This window comes from Lycium ferocissimum, chromosome 6 (genome assembly GCF_029784015.1).
Source record: "Lycium ferocissimum isolate CSIRO_LF1 chromosome 6, AGI_CSIRO_Lferr_CH_V1, whole genome shotgun sequence".
Taxonomy (NCBI): domain Eukaryota; kingdom Viridiplantae; phylum Streptophyta; class Magnoliopsida; order Solanales; family Solanaceae; genus Lycium; species Lycium ferocissimum.
The window spans coordinates 35,230,320-35,247,979 of NC_081347.1; the positions used below are offsets into that span (position 1 = coordinate 35,230,320).

Consider the following 17,660-nt stretch of genomic DNA (forward strand, 5'->3'; position numbering starts at 1 on the left):
GACAGCAGTAGGCAGGCCAAAAAATAGGAGGCAATGTCTATGTCAAAGAGGACTAAATTCAAGGGGACTCAGGTGCTCAAGGGACTTATTTCTTTTGATGTAAAGTACAAGAGTGATGGGAAAAGAGGTAGGGGGGAAGGAGGAAGCCGATCTAAATGAAGTTAAAACTGGTGTCATGGAATGTAAGGGGGCTGAACAATGGGGACAAGAGAAGATTTGTGAAGAGCCTTATACAAGACTGGTATGCTGATATCATATGTTTGCAAGAATCTAAATTGGAAGGGGAGGTTAAAGAGATTATCAAAGATCTTTGGGGAGGTAGATCTTTGGAATGTAAGGGGGCTGAACAATGGGGACAAGAGAAGATTTGTGAAGAGCCTTATACAAGACTCTCCTGAAGGATTTTTCCCTGCACATAGAGGGTTGAGACAGGGGGATCCTTTGTCTCCTTTTTTGTTTATACTGGTCATGGAGGGCTTGAATAACATGATCAAAGTGGCAAGAACAAATGACTGGATCAAAGGTTTTGAGGTTGCCACAAGTGCAAATGTAAATGCCAACATGGAAATCACTCATATACAGTATGCAGATAACACCCTAATCTTTTGTGATGCTAATGAAGAGCAACTGAAGATTTTGAGAGTAATTCTGGTATTGTTTGAAGGGATTTCTGGGTTACACATTAATTGGAGAAAGAGTCACATATATCCAATTAATGGTGTGAATAATACAGAGGAATTGACCAGGATTCTAGGTGAAGAAGTAGGGGAACTGCCAACTACTTTCTTGGGTATGCCTTTAGGAGCCAAATCAAAGTCCTTGAATATCTGGAACCCTGTGACTGAAAAATGTGAGAAGAAGCTATCCAGGTGGAAGTCACAATATATATCTCTAGGGGACAGAGTCACACTTATAAATTCAGTTCTGGATGCACTCCCTACCTATATGATGTCTGTTTTTCCCATCCCTGTTGAAGTTATTGAAAGACTAGACAAGATCAGGAGGGACTTTCTCTGGAAGGGTGATCGAGATAAAAGGGTTTTCCATTTAGTCAAGTGGGATAATGTTCTATTGGGGAAGAAGCAGGGAGGACTAGGTAGCAGAGCAAAGCTTTAAGACTTAAATGGTTATGGAGGTACTCACATACACCTCAACCATACTGGGGAAGAATGATCAAAGCAAAATATGGGGAAGAAAACAAGTGGATGACCAAGGAGGTGCACACTCCTTATGGTGTCAGTTTGTGGAGATCCATCAGAGCTCTTTGGCCTTTCTTGTGGAACCATTCCACCATTAAGGTGAGTAATGGTCACAAGACTTCTTTTTGGGAGGACAAATGGTTGGGAAACACTAGTCTAAAGGAATTATTTCCTGTCATTCATGGGCTGGCAGTGAACCAACACAAAAAAGTAGCTGAGATATGGGACAATCATGGATGGAACCTTCAGTTCAGGAGAAACTTCAATGACTGGGAAATCAACACATTGACAGAGTTTTTTAGGCTACTAGAAGAGTTTAAAGGCACACAAGAAGGAGCAGATAAATTGTGGTGGAAAGAAGACAGCAAAGGCATTTACAAAGTGAGCACAGCATACAAATTTTTGAACCAGAGTAACCAGAAGGTGCAACTTTGGCCTTGGAAGCCCATTTGGAAAGTGAAGGTACCATTCAAAGTTGCATGTTTCACATGGTTATTGGCAAGGGAAGCAGTACTTTTAGAGAAAATTCTCTCTTTGTTCCAGATGTTACTTGTGTGGTGAAGAGGGTGAGACAATCAGCCATCTATTTTTACATTGTAGGATCACAATGCAGCTTTGGAGGATCTTTGTGAATCTTAGGGGCATTGTCTGGGTAATGCCAAATAGGATTACTAATCTACTTCATATTTGGGAGGAGGCAGGAATAGGAGCCTCAGACAGAGATAGATGGAGGATTGTCCCACCTTGCATTTGGTGGACAATATGGAAAGAGAGAAATACAAGGTGCTTTGAAGACAGTAGTAGTGATGTACAAAAGATCAAGCTGAATTGCGTCAAACTTTTTTGTTTTTGGTGCAAACAGATTTACCTTGAGGAGACTGAATCCGTAATTGAAATCCTAGGCTCTTGTTAGATTTTCAGAGTTTTGGATCAGCTTTCTCACTTTTGCTGTAAATATGGTTTCAGTGCAACCTGTGCACTGATCTAGTCAATACAAACCAATGTTGCATTTTCAAAAACAAAATTCTGTTGCAGTTTGTTCTCTCTGAAGGATACCCGATGACATTAAAATCCCCACAAACAATCCATGGCCCATTGAAGGAACTTCTAATGTCTATCAATTCTTCCCATAGCACACGTCTGATCTCTCTATTGCAATCTGCATATACTGCACTGAGGTGCCAGCTAAAATCATCATTGAGTCCAGAAAATTTTCCAGTGATACATTGAGTTCCACTCCCCACCAATTCACCTCTCCAGACTCTCTTATCCCAAAGAATTAAAATTTCACTAGTAGTCCCAATTGCCTCCTTATGAATTTCACCCACCCATCTATTACTCCATATGCTTTGCAAAATGTTATCAACTGGCCCATCTATCTTTGTCTCTACTAGTACATATACATAAGCCCCCCATTGTTGAATTAAATTTCTAACAAGGTCTCTTTTTCTGATCCTATTTAACCCCCTTACATTCCAAGAGAGAATTTTAACTCTCATTGATGTCTAAGAGTTAGCTTTCTCCCACTGGCCCATGTTTCTCCATCCTTGAAATTCACATCAAAAATCAAGTTCCTTACTTCTTTTGGTACTGCACTGTTTGTATTTGTGGCCTCAAGATTATCCCCTTGCCTCAGCTCCTTTTCTCTTCTTGTCAAAGGCGCGCTTAGCCCTGAAGAAAGGCTCAAAACATGTTGAGCGCTTCGCCTCGCTTTATGTGCGCTTCAGTGTCATCATCAAGGCTCTAAGACATACTTTTCCTTGCCAATGAGCCTCTTGAAGGGGTGACACTAGATAATTCATATTTCACTTTATCGCAATGTTTTTACAAATCCTTTGTCCTTGTATTTGTTATTCATGCTTATTATTATTAGTCTTGGAACTAAACATATATAGATTTGTATTTTTGCACCATTGCGCCTTTTTTCATTAAAGCCCACGCTTTATTTGCGCTTTGCACTTAAAGCCCCAGGCTGACCATAGAGCTTTTTTGCGCTTTTCGCTTTTGATAACACTGGGTCTAGCTTCATGAGCAAGCCATAAGCTTCTTTCTTACACCCCTCAAAATCAGCTCCAAACTGCTCTCCCGATTTGATCATATTGGATTGGACCCATGCTGTCCAAACAACTATTTCATACGGAGTCTTAACTGCTTTAGGTGCCCAGAAACCTTCTCTCCAATATTTTACATCAACCACTCCTTTCCAGGGAGCTTCTTTCCCATCATTTAACCTCAATAGCCATTTACATTACAAGCTCTGATATCTCGAGAGGAATTCTAATACTCAATTAAGAGTTAAGAGTTTCAATCAATTAGCCATAGTCATTTATCTGCAACTATTTTAGCAACAATACTGATAATCAGCTTTAACTGACACATACCTCGAGAGGAATTCTAATACTCAATTAGCAAAAGGCCCTATTCTATATTTCTATCCTCCTTTTTCACCCATTAAATCAAACTCACAGAAGGGACGGCTTCTTGCTGGAATCGCTTTGCGCCTTATTGTGTGAAGTTGCTTCGTTTCACCCATACAGAGCAAGGACCCACCGTTTTGCATTGCCTCGTCACTTTAAGTGACAGATCGATCACTTTAAGTAACACTGGACTCGCCTGATAACCTGAAACTTGCATACAGTATGTCTTATCAAGTACTTCCATACATTATGATGCTTGAAACTCTTAGTACTCCTAGGTCAGGAGAAAGTCACAGGGATAACTAGCATCAGCCACAGAATGAGCTACTATGTTGTGCTGACATGATTGGATACACAATATGCTCAAACACAACTTCCACATGAAACATGGGCCCCTCAACCTAAGTTGCTCGGACTCTCCAGAAATGCTGCCGTACCCATGTCGAATCCTCCAAAAATACACTACTTTTAGAGGATCCGACACGCACCCGTCGATATTTTTGAAGAGTCCGAGTAATATAGCCCTCAACTGCTACAGATCATTGCACAATTATTGATGCAACAACATTACAGACGATTTTTTTTTAAGGTCCCAGACTTACTCAAACATGCTAAAAATTCCAAATAAGACACAAATTATTCATAAATTATGGACAAATGCGATGATAAGTTTGCAAATTGCAAAACTTTGCCTTTCTTAGTATGCTGTAAGTAGAATTATCAAATTGCATTAAGGTAGTATAATAGTTTATATTTGCACTAGTTCATTGGGAGGCATATTGAATACCTTTGTGTGGTATACAGCAGTATTATCAGCATAAGCAATGTCCAGACCTGAAAGACCAGCAAGCTCTTGGTACACTTGGAAATCAGTAGCAGATTTTATTGCCCCTGATTTAAATATATCCTGCAGCACTAAAGAGAGTGAAATGTAAGTTCAGAACCTCAACCCAGAGGGTTTACTAACATGAATGGATTTCAGGAAATATATTTCTCTTTGAATAATGCAAACTGACCTGTGCAACTATTTGGCCAGATGGATATTTTGCTGCCAAGGCATAATTTTCAATTGCCCATGGCTCGGGACCAGCCTATTAATTAAAGAATAATAAGTGATCCAAAAATAAGAATCAAAGATAAAGAGAAACGGAACTTTTGATATGTCAATTAATTGAGGAAAAACATTTTTGAAAAGAGGAAGCATCTAAAAGACCTCCCTGTGATCATAAATAAGTTAGGACATATTCATTGGAAAAAGGAGAAGCATATAAATGCAACTCTAATCAAAATTAGCTCATCACAAAAAATTTGGAGAAAACATAAAGCAAAGCAGCAGCTTGTTTTATCTCATAGACATATTCATACACCAACTGTTTAGTAACCATATGAAAAATGAGATCAAAAAGGACTGTAACAGGGTAGATACAAACCTGAAATATTCCGGACTTCCCTCCAACACCCATGGCCTCCAAGTCAATAGCCATTGTTACAGTATCACTCCAAGAGTGCTGCATCAATGAAATAACTATGCAAGTTAACAGAATTCATAATTCGATTTTAAATGTTAAGGTTTAGCAGTTAATTTCTGCTATTTATACTTACATCGCTTGCGAGAGCTTAAAATAGCCATTCAGTCAAAATGCATATATATATCTTAAGTAGGGTAGACATGGACACCAGTGTCATGTCAGACATGACATGGAATGGAGCAGACAAGAAGACTAAAATTTTGAGAAAGTGGATACAAGCAGAATAGGGAATGAAATTATAATTGTGCAAGTAATACTTAATATAACAATTATATACCAATAAAGAACTTGTAGAAAAATGAAAAGAACTCCACCAATTCATAGGTTCCACATCAGATAGAATAAACTCGAGTTGTTCACCATCATGATAAAGATTAAGAAGCACCTATAGAGTTCAAAAACTAACAAGAATAAAGTGTTGTATAGAGGACTGGATCTCTTCTGTTGAGAATCATATTTTGGTGTAGGTTCTCTTCTTTTTGGTATACAAGCTTTTATACGGGGTTTTCCCCAAGTGTTAATAAAATTATTTACCTTATCAAAAAAAAGGAGAATAAAGTATAATATTAAATGTCTTAACTGAGTTGCACGGCATCATCCTCGTCCTTTTCTACTAGGAGTTAGGGTTTGGAAGTGTAACAACCCAACCCCTCATTTTGAATATTTGTACCCCGTTCCTTGATTTGAGACTTCCCATCCAAATAATGTTTTAGGACTTTTTGGTATGGTTCAGATTGGGACCCTAGGGGCTGGAGTGAGTTTTAGGCAAGAAACATTCGCATTTGTACACTGCAGATCTTTTTTTTCCTGATATCAGGAGCACCGCAATCAAGGAGCATGTCTCGCGATAGAGAGGTGCTGGCCAGACATGAATCATGAACACGACGGATGGAGCTGTGACTGCGAAGGGTGAGAATGGTGTTGACCTCGGTCAACTGGCTTCTGCAAAGGCGAAGCAGTGCCTGCGAACACAGTGAGTAGGCGATGCACTGATCTGCAATTGCGTGAGGCCTCTCGCAAACGTGATTAAGGGCCTGTACAGATATAAAAGGGATGGAAATCGGGATTTAGTTTATTTCATCATTTTTGGATTTTTGGAGCTCAGGTTGAAGCAATTTAAGAAGGGATTTTCGTCTATAAACACTGAGCGAGTGTCCTAAACACCTATTTTGATATATATCATTAATTCTCATGGATCACTACACGAAAAACACAGATTAATGAAGTGAAATTGCGGGAATTTGACCTAGGTTTAGAATCATGTGATTTGATGATTTGAACATCAAAACGGACTCAAACTAGACATCTAACTGTAGACTTAGACTCGTCGGTAACTCGGAAACAAAATTTATTTTGGGGTTTGACCACAGGCTCCGTGTTGACTTTGACTTTGACCTAGTTTTAGAATATGGAATTGTCATCAATGAATTCGTCTAACCTCGTGGAGTACTCTTTTGAATAGATCGGACTCATGTGGTGGATTTGGAGGATGGAAAGCGGTTCGTGAAGGGTGAAGCTAATTCGAACCGATGCAAGTTAAGGTTTTGACCTCAATGAGAAAATTTTCCCAAATTAATATTGCTTTACGGGAAAAGGGGAAAATATACCCCTCAAATTTGCGATTTAGAGCAAATATACCCTCGTTAAAAAAGTGGGGCATATATACCCTCGCCATTACACAAATGGTGCATATTTGTCCTGTTCGATAACAGATATTACTGAATTAAAAATTATTTACCTGATTTTTAAGATTAAAAATTACATTTTTCCCTTTAAAAAATCTATCGGCCCATTATTTTTTACCCCTCCCGACCCGACTCAAACCCGATCCAACTTTAAAAAAAACCTCTGCTAGGTTTCGGCCATCCCGAAAATACAGGTGAATTCTGAGGGCTCTTTGTTAATGCCTCAGCGTTTTTTCAACTCTTTGACGAATAAAACAACACCGTTGTCGGTGGTGAGAGAATCGTACACCAGAAAAGTCCACCGTAATGGTCGGACGAAAGTTATCGGAAACAACAGAAAAGTCATTTTGAAGAAAATGGTGATAGACAGTAGCAAAGAAGATGAAGCAAGTAAAAATGTAAAGAAAATTATAACGAATTAATTTTCCGGCCATAGTTTGTTAATGATGATGAAGATGCTAATTACACAAAGACCCCTTTGATTCTGCTTATTTTATATTAAGGATAAATAGGGTTAAAGAATTGTTACAAAAAATCAAAATAAGGGAGGTAATTGTAATATCATACCACTGGGGAGGTTAGTGTTAGAAACCAACCGTGGAAGGAGGTCCCTTAAATTATCCCTAAATGTAATTAATAAATGCCCAATCACCTTTAATTAAATTGAGGTTCAAAACTAACTCAAATTAGTCTTTATACGGAAGGGCATCTTAGTTATTTCAAGGACTAATGCAGGATGCTACCCAAAGCTAACAATAGCACGGAGATTATCGTAATTAATTACCAATGTTTATACAGTGTATTAAAATACAGAGACAAATCTGAGTACCAATTATCAGATTATTCAATCTGGTGTATGACATGGTGTTCAATCAGCAGCATACTAAAGGACCCCAGACATCTCTTCCTACCAAAAGGATATTACTGTGTCAGAGTATACATCTTTAGAGAGCAAAACATTCACAGTACGAACTAGGTTGTACCCAAATGCATGTATTGACCACGATTTCGTAGCATGTGGAAGGCTTATATAAGTCTTTGTCCTGAAATTATGATGTCCCCGGTAATATCTAAAATCCTAAAGCTATGGGCGAGAACTTTAGTTTTAGTTAGCTTATCCATCCTCTATAAATCAAACAATCGATTACACCCATATTGAAAATGGAGTTCGGCTACATGAATCCTATATATCCATCCCGTAAAATTATGCACAGAAATTGATGGTACTTTTTCCACTTAACATGCTCACTTGAGCATTGTCTAAGTTATGCACCTTACCATTCATGGGAAACTTTATTTATGAAAAGAGATTATTAATGGAAAACTTTAGTTTTAGTTTGCTTACTGATTCCATGCAAATACTGCACAGAACTCATAATATTAGCAGTGACTGAAGTTGGTTACTCCAGTAAAAATGGACAAGAAAATAAACTGATTCAAGAATTTAAAAAAATTGATAAGTTGATACTGGAACAAAAATCTCGAGATAAAGTCTTAAAGGGAAAAAAACCTGAGTTATAAAGCTGTGAGCACCATTTAAGCCCTCCTCCTCTCCTGTGTTAAACAGAAAAATTACAGCATTTTTGAACCCATGAGCCCATTGAGACACTCCTCGAGCAAGCTCCAACATAACAGCTACACATGAACTGCAGTCTCCAGCCCCTTCACTGAAGGAAAATAAGCCAATATGATAGGCCAATATTAGCAAGTACCACTTTAACTTTTCATGCACGTGAAAGCAGATATATATTGAATCATTAGATTAAAACAACAGGTTATTTTAAACTGTCAATAACAGTTTTAGATAAAACAGATAATAGAGAAAATGGGTGTGTTGTCATGTGTTTGACATCATAGAGAAAGCAAGAAAAATCTTGTAAAACAATATGCTGCACCCATTCACAAACAGTTAAGAGGTCAAACAGCAAAGGCATACACAGTTGCTGCAGATAAAGGATTTTGAACCAACCTGGCATACGTTATCCTCTGAAAAATAGTGCAAGAAGAAAATATAAGACAGCAAGAAAAACCAAACCATAAATGTATGCAAATAGAGCCAACTCTCTGCTGATTGTTATTCTGGACTCTTGAGAAATGTGAGAAGAAGAAAGAAATGAGAGGAGAGGAAACTACTTTTCTTGATTATAAACTCAATACAAAGTAGTTTCTTGTGTTGGAGCTGTTAACTTATGCATCAGGTAAGTACCTTATTTGCAAGAATCTTACTAATACAAAACAAACCCCTAATCGTTACACAATATCGTAGAATATATTCAAGATTTTGTAGATTGAATTCAGATATATTTTTGACGCAAGACTTGGCATTTGAAATCTTTGGTGAGTTTCTATAGAAATGATATTTGCAAATAATTTTGGGACATCAAGGACATTCTTAAATATCAAAGACTTCCCCAGTTGTAAGTCTCCTTGTCCAGCTATAATAATAACTGAACTATCGGCTCTAGTTATTTTTTATAGCTTGAGCAAGTCCAATATTATATGAAGAGAAGAACGGAATTAGTTCATATGATCAGTTGCCCCAGAGTCAACCGCCACATTGGAGAGAATCTGTTCGTCACATTAGTAACAAAAATGAAATGAAAGAAATACGTGTGAAGGCCAATGAACTACCTGTTGAAGCTGATTTCTCTAGAATCCCAGGATGGTATACCATATGCTAGGTTTGAAGCACACTCCTTTTCTAAATTAGAAAGGGAAATTAATGAAGAAAGAAGAACAGAGAAAAGAGGATAAGCTACCCCCAAGAACAAAGGGAGGACAAGTTACTTCCAAAAGCCGAAGAAAAAGTTTATATCCATGAGAGATTGAGCTCTCAATCTTGTTGAAGACTAGTCAATGGAAGATCGTGAAAGAGACATAAAAAAGACCCCACACATCTTGTACTGAAAAAATAGTACTCCCTCCATCCCAACTTAGGTGTCTTAGTTTGACTAGGCATGGAGTTTAAGAAATAAAGGAAGACTTTTGAATCTTGTGGCCTTAAAGTAAAGATGTATATAGTCCTTTAAATCTTGTGGTCTTAAACTTGCCAAAACTTACTAAATATAGAAAGAGAAACTCTTTTTGGGACAGACTAAAAAGGAAAGTAAGACACTTAAATTGGGACGGAGGGAGTAATATTTCACTGTAAAAATGGGTGATTAAGTAATAAAATTCTATTGATGTTTGGACGAAAAAGATCGTCCCTATACAAGAAATATAACAAAAACTAGAAAACCTACCAAGAGATATGGTTTTATACGAACGAAACTCAAATCTTCTATACGGAAAAAACCTCATGGGTGCACTAAAAAGAAACAAGGGATAAGATGCTACTCCTCAGTTGTACAAATTTCATCTCAACACCCTAGAAAACTTTCATATTTCTCTCTCCAGATGACCCACATAAATGATAGCGGCGCAAGTTTCCACGTCCTGCATCTTCTCTTTCTGCCACAGTACCAGCTGAACATGACCTCTTTCACATACCTAGCATCACCCAAAAAATCTCAAACCATCTAAAGACGTATGATTAGATGGTCGACATTTTCCCCCGAATCCTTGCACATAAAGCGCTAGCTGTAAATAACCTTTCTGTTCATCAGATTCTCTGTCAGCTAGCCTTTCCAGCTAAGTTACACGGACTCGCCATTTTGGGTGCCGTCCCCGTCCCGGATACGGACTGGTGCGGGTGCCGGAACGGCAAACGTTCCGGATACGGTCAATCACATACGGATACTTTGACCGGAGTACGTCGACAAATTTGGGGGGAAATTTTGAGATTTTGATTTCTCAAAATTAAAAATAAAACAGATTTAAGATAAGGAAAATGACATACCTTCAATATTATAGTGCTTTTATTTCATATACATGTAAGTTTTTCATAAGAATATCTCTCAAAATTTGTAATATCTTTATAGCTCTATTTTTTATATAATTTTGAATTTTCTTAGCCGAATCCCTGCACCCGTATCCATAACCGGATACGCACCCCCGAATCTTAAATTTAGATTTTGCCGAATCCGACACTCGAATCCGTACCCGTATCGGACACCCGTACCCGAGTCCGTGTAACTTAGCTTTCCAGATATATTCAGAATCTGAGAATTTGGGATAATGGTAATTCAGTTCTAACATCAATGCAGTACTGGAATTTAAGGTACCCTAGCAGCTATGAAGGAATTCTATCCAACTTTCTTTTTGTACTGACTTAGTACCAGCTTGGTAATAAGTTTTCATTAATCAATTACCTTTATTAATTTATCAAGGGGGGTTGCTCAGATGGTAAGCACACTCCACCTCCAACCCGAAGGTTGTGGGTTTGAGTCACCAAAGGAGCAAATGGGGAAGCTCCTGGGAGGGGTAGAAGCGTCACGTCATTCATGATCAAAAAAAAACTTATCAAAAAGGAAGTCTTGTGGGAGTCAACTAGTGTAACATCTTATCTGTGCTTGGACTTCAATTCATAAATCTAAATCCTTCCTAACTTGTCTCCTTGTCAGCTTGCGCTTTCTGCTTGACTAAATAATATTTGTGTCGCAGGAATTTGGCAAGGCAAATTGAAAAAATTGCCTGACAAAAATCCTACACAAACAGCCTCGGCCAGAAATTCTCACAAAAAAGCCAATATAAAAACAAACAAGTGTCATCACGTTTCTTACACATAATGCATCAGTTTGAGGTTAAGGAAGAAAGCAATTTGATTGGTCCATGGAATTAAGCCTACTTAGACAAAGGACCCTGAATACTATGATTCTGTGGGCTTATTTTGCCATCAAAACCAAAGGGGCAAAGGAAACTTATAAGAAGATTTGAACATGATATAAGACAAAGGGTTTGCAAGTCAATATCCTGGAAGAATATGTAACCATCTCTGAGTTCTTACAACTGGCTAAGGTCATTCTCAAAGAAGCCACAATGTTCCAGCAAACACATTTACCAAAGAAATATCAGAAGACAAAATCAAAATTCAGGATGTTCACATCCCAATGTCACTGTGCATTTTTAAAACCTTATTTGAGGAATTGTTGTGATAGCCAAAGTGCAGTAACTGGAGAAGACCAGTTTTACCAACTAAAGAATGTATCTTGAAGCTCCAGGTGTACTTTTGAAAGCCAACTTGCCAAATCTAGATTAGAGCATCTCCTGATCTATTACTCCTACCAAGGTAGGACGGTTGTTTCCGAAAGACCCTCGGCTCAATAGAAAGCATAAAAAGAGGTCAGATAAGGCCAAGAAATTCAAAGCGATATGGAAATGAAAATAACAAAAGCGACTAAGCCATGATGAAGCAGTTTGCAAAGAGGCAGTAGCTATCACAGATAAAATAAGATAATCAAAGTACAGAAAATAACGGATAGTAACAAAAATCAAAGCACAAGAACTTATATCGCGATAGTGCGACTACTAATATGAAAGGATAAACGATACTATCTACTAACCTTCTACCCTAATGTATGAAATTCAGTGAAAAGGATATTTTAAGAGAAACGTACGCGGAAAACACGGTATCAATGTGGGAAGATACAAGAATAGCATTTTCTGTTGCTTCAGGTGCATATTTTGGTGAGATCCTTAGTACAATGTGATTCAGATCTGAATAAACAAGAGTTTTCCCCTTGAAAAGTCCACCAACCATAAGATTAGCACCAGATTTAGCATGAAAAAGATCTGATTCTACATCAACTTCCCAATGAGCTGTTTCTTTAATAGTTTCGATGGCTTGCAAGACGTACTGCATCAGAAGGAAAAAAAAAAAGAGATAGAGCAAAGAAAATTAGCAACTTAAGCAATAGCTATAAAACTTAAGATTCACTCACAACCATAAAAATGAATACAAAATCATTTAGGTGAGTCTATGCCACAAGTATTAGTGATGATCAATGGTAACACTAGTTAGGATTTTGCTTTATGCTACTAGCTTTCACCGGAATTATAATTTTTGATTACCTAGAAATGTTAGCATTTCAAAGAGAACCCTCATATAACTTTGTAGACATGCTAAATGTGTAGTTATGATGCAGTTACACCAACGCCAAGCAGTCTAGGAATGTAAAGGGATAAATGTTTGGACCCACCTCCTCTTTTTCTTTTGTCTAACAGCAGACAAAGTTTAAATGAACCTTCATTTTCTTCTATAACAATTAACACTAAGGGCTTGTTTGAAAAGCCACCTTGTAATTGGATTTGGGTGTAACTGAGTGTAATTACACAGCTTTGGTAAATTACTTGGTCCGCATCTAATTGGGAATAATTGAGGAGGAGTAATTACAGTCTTCAATTCTCAAAGGGTTTGGGAATTGCTGGTAATTACATGGTATAATTACAACTGCATGGTTGTGGGGCAGCAGGGATTTGTTAAAAAGAGAGTAAAAGAAAAAGGTAAAATAAGAAGAACGAAAAAAGGGCTAAAATTGCCCTTGTACTTTTTGCTGAGGAGCACATTGCATTTAAAAAAAAAAAAAAAAAAAACTATTTCTTAAAAAATGAATGTAACATGCCATGCCATCTAGATGCTTTTTGGCCTATTTTCTAGCTCTCACACACTACAAAAAGAGAGGGGCACTATCATCGCCACTTGACACTGCAGGGGTTTTAGATAGAAAATGTTATAGTTCAGGGTAACAACAACACGCCATAATCTAAGTACTAAACTAACATAATGTGGATAGTTTAGAGGGGCTTTGAGGTATTAAATCTTTAATAAACTAAGAGTTAAGGGTCAAAAACAAATCTCAAGTATCACCTCTTTTTGAGTTTCCTACCTGAACTATCAGGTGTGAGAGTTTAAACTATCACCAACTAGTTTGCAAAACGCACCTCAACTATCAATTATTCACCTTTCCTACCTGAACTATCAACCAACTAGTTTGTCAAACACACCTCATTAAAGGTGAACAATTAAAGAAAAAGGCGATACTTAAGGTGTGTTTTTTACCATTATCTCATAAACTAAAGAAAAGAACTAGTTACACATACAATGTGGAATAAACAGCAACTTTTCGGTTTAAAGACAGCATACCTGCAAGGCATGATTGAGTGCATCAGAACCAACGGGATGTGGACCGAATTGAGTCAATGCTTGAACATGTTTGATGGCTTCATGCTCGGAGAAACCCCTCTTACCAACCTGTTCAGCCCCAAGTGGCTTAGGCAGATTGAGATACTGATGTTGATACACATACCAACTCCCATATGCCGCTACCACAAACAACGCCAATATCACATACTCTGACCTCTTAGCTACCAAAACCCTCACATTCTTAGTATCATCCGAATTGCTGTTCTCGTGTTTAATAGATGATGGATTAGATTGTGTGGAAACTTTAGAGCGCTGCCTCATTTTCTTCTACTCCAATTAACCGTATACTGATGAATAAGAATCCTCGAAGAAGATAGAGAATAATGATAGCCAACAGAATCAAGAACTTAATTACATAAAGATTCTAACAAAACCTAGTTGACTTTTTCATAGTTTCATGGCTATTAAGAATCTATATATTTATATTATATCAAAAATAAAAGAACCCAAAACAAAAAAGTTTCTTATTAATCTAATTAAATTACCATATTTTTTAATAAAATAAAATACAAAAGACGGGCCTACCAAGATAAGCAACGCTTCATAGTACCGTTTTGAAGAACATAGCTATTTGTAATGTAACGTAATATTGCTCCCAGTAGCGGTGCGGAGAAATCGAAAAATTAGAACCGAATTGGAGCACATTTGGCTTAAATTTTATAAGTTCTTGATAACGGTTTTTTTGTGAGTGTTTAGGTACTTGTCGAACATAAGTTATTTTGTCATCTTAAAATGTTTCAAAAAAATAATTAGGCGTTTGACTTTAAATTTTAAAAAAGAGCTAATAAGCTGATTTTTTTAAGCTCATCCAAACAGGCTCTTAATCCAGTCTTCGATATTAGGGTACAGTCAAATCCCTTTAGGTCCGAAATGTTTTTGGCTACTATAGCAAATGACTATTATACACCCATAACAGTATTAATATTTTAATACAATATTTTGGTGTTATAGGCAAAATAGATACATAAAATCTATTTTTTTATTTTTAATTGTCAAATCTTAAACTTAATCACACTTTGTATAACGAAAAAAATCTTTTAATAATGAAAATATATATCCATATAATTTTCTTTGTCGTAAATAGTATATTATTGTATCAAAATTTTGGTCAAAATCTCTAGACTATTATTGATAATCTTAGAGATTATATTAATCATTATATTACCAAAAAAAAAGATAGATGTTATAGAGTGATAATGTTACAAAGAGTGTACTATTATAAGATGGTTGTTACTGTTATATATAAAATGTTGTTATAGAGAGGTAAAAATATAACATAAAAAAATGGTCCGAGAAAAACTTGATTGTTATAGTGAAGTGTTGTTATATGAGGATGTTGTTATAGAGAGGGATGATTGTGTTAGTATTTTTGTAAACCGAAATACTCCTCCATCCAAAATAAACGAATTTTCAGGGTGTGGTGCATTCTTTAAGAAAGTTAATTAAAGACATTTATCAAAGGGTAATATCACTTTTTTGTTTCTTTTCCCAAGTTTTTTTTAAAACTAGGGATAGTCAATATCGGGATTTGGTTATAGGCAAAATGCCCATTAATGATAAAAGGTAACTTTAGAAAAAAATAATTAATACATCTTTGGATTTTGAAATATTCATTTATTTTGAATCATAAAAAAGTGTGACATTCATTTATATTGGAATAGAGGTAGGGGTGTCAATGATTTTGTAAAAACTGACCGAACCGAACCGTACCGAAACGATTATTAGGATTTTTTAATATATAAATTTCTAACCGTACCAAAAAATGGGTAGGTTATTTATTTTATTTAATAGAAATAAACCGAAAAAATATCGAACTGTACTGAATATATTTATGTGGAAAATATATTTTTTATATTAAGTTTAAAATTAATAAAACATTAAATTTTTTGACTTGTGTCTCGGGTGATGGAAATTGTCACAACCCAAACCAGAGGGCCATGAGGGGCACTCGGGCCCTACCTGCCGAGCATTGCTAGTCATGCTTTCACATCATAATCATAAACAAGGGTGGACCACGAGGGTTATCAAATGGAAATCTGTAGATCATATGAGAAATATCTTTGAAAAGGGATGAGCCCGAAAAGACATACTATGTAACAATGCTGAACAAAATGTACAAGCCGACAAAGCCATCATAGATAACTATACAACAAAACTGTAGGCCGAGGGGGCCACACAACGTCTGACTATACCACATTGTCTACAAGCCTCTAATAGAGTGCATGACATAGCAAGGTCGGGACAGGGCCCCGCCATATCCATATGTACCCAAAAATACAACAGCAACTCCGGAACAAGGGGAGTGCTCCAATATCAGCTGAGCAGCAACCTACGGAAGCGGATCGTCAACCTGTCTACCTGAACTTGCGAGCATGAAACGCAACATCCCAGAAAAGGGACGTTAGTACGGACAAAGTACTAAGTATGTAAGGCATGAAAGTAACATGAAGGAGACATAAAAGTACATAGGATGAAATGAATGCAACTTGTATGTCTGAACTGCCTCTAAAGGCCAATAATATGCATAGGTATTATATGTATACATATATATATGCGTATATAACGCATGGTCATACAAATATATATATATATATATATATAACATGAAAGAGACATAAAAGTACATAGGATGAAATGAATGCAACTTGTATAACGCCCGCCTAAGCGATGATATGCATAGGTATTATATGTATACATATATATATGCGTATATAACGCATGGTCATACAAATATATATATATATATATATATATATATATATATATATATATATATATATGTGTGTGTGTGTGTGTGTGTGTATAACGCACGTCGTCAAGCCTCGCGGGCATCCCATCATATCATATCGACTCTGCGGGCATCATCATCATCATATCGGCTCTCTGCGGGCATCATCATCATGTGACCGGCTGATCGAAGTGGTGGTGCGTATATAACGCCGTAACCTTCCCCATACCCCATAAAGATAATACATAATATACGCGTATATGGCGCCTGTGGGGTCTATATAATGCAATGCATGAGAATGATAAGAGTACATCCTGAATCTGTCAGAGTGACATAAGGTCTGTTACACCTTGGAAAATTTCGCGTTATCAAGACTGTGGACGGCTTAGTATGTGCTCAGGGGAGAGCAGAGTTACACAAGGATTATGGATGAAGATTATGTTATTTGAGCATAAGAACATATATATGACATTTGAAGAGTGTATGGAGTAAATCGGTTAACATGATCACTCGATGATAGCTCTCGAAACCATGAATTAAGGTGGGATCCACATGTCGGGATTTTGTAAAGGATATATTAAAAGTGATAAAGGTAGTACATGGAAAGTTGAGCAAGTCCTAAGAAGGACCCATAAGCCAAATATGGACATAAGCCCTCCAAAAGGACGATTTAAGGAAACGTTTTCGGAGGATCTGATTTGGAGGGGCAAAAACGGCATTATAAGTTTGAAATTTGGAAAAACACCAAGAATAACAGTTGTAGATAATTGAAATAGCTTTCCAACCATAGGTCGTGGGCCCTCACACGATATTGGAATCAAGAGTTATGGCTATTTTAAGAGCAAGACCCTAAATCGCTTGGGCCCCACGTGAGAAGGTCGGTGAAACCGACCTAGAGGGGTATAAATACCCCATCAACCCTGTTTTTTCAGCATAATAACATTCAAGGGTCTACCCAGAAAATTCTCTGCACACTCCCCGACATTATGGTAGATAAATCGAAATTTGACAAGATTACGCA

General features: G+C 37.0%; 1 protein-coding gene across 3 annotated transcripts in view; it reads right to left on the reverse strand.

The window, feature by feature from the left end:
- LOC132059641 (uncharacterized) overlaps positions 1 to 14,496 on the reverse strand; it is a 41,642-nt gene extending 27,146 nt beyond the window's left edge. The window contains exons 1-6 of one of the 3 annotated variants that reach the window (XM_059452322.1): positions 13,852 to 14,486; positions 12,326 to 12,564; positions 8,341 to 8,497; positions 5,047 to 5,124; positions 4,633 to 4,707; positions 4,404 to 4,523 (exon numbers count right to left, since the gene is read on the reverse strand). In XM_059452322.1, coding sequence (XP_059308305.1) covers positions 4,404 to 4,523; positions 4,633 to 4,707; positions 5,047 to 5,124; positions 8,341 to 8,497; positions 12,326 to 12,564; positions 13,852 to 14,172 — 990 coding nt within the window. In that variant the 5' untranslated portion in view covers positions 14,173 to 14,486. Of the gene's footprint in view, positions 1 to 4,403; positions 4,524 to 4,632; positions 4,708 to 5,046; positions 5,125 to 7,659; positions 7,682 to 8,340; positions 8,498 to 12,325; positions 12,565 to 13,851 lie in introns of those variants that run through there. The other 2 variants (XM_059452323.1, XM_059452324.1) reach the window with 2 other exon arrangements.
- Positions 14,497 to 17,660: the final 3,164 nt, after the last annotated feature.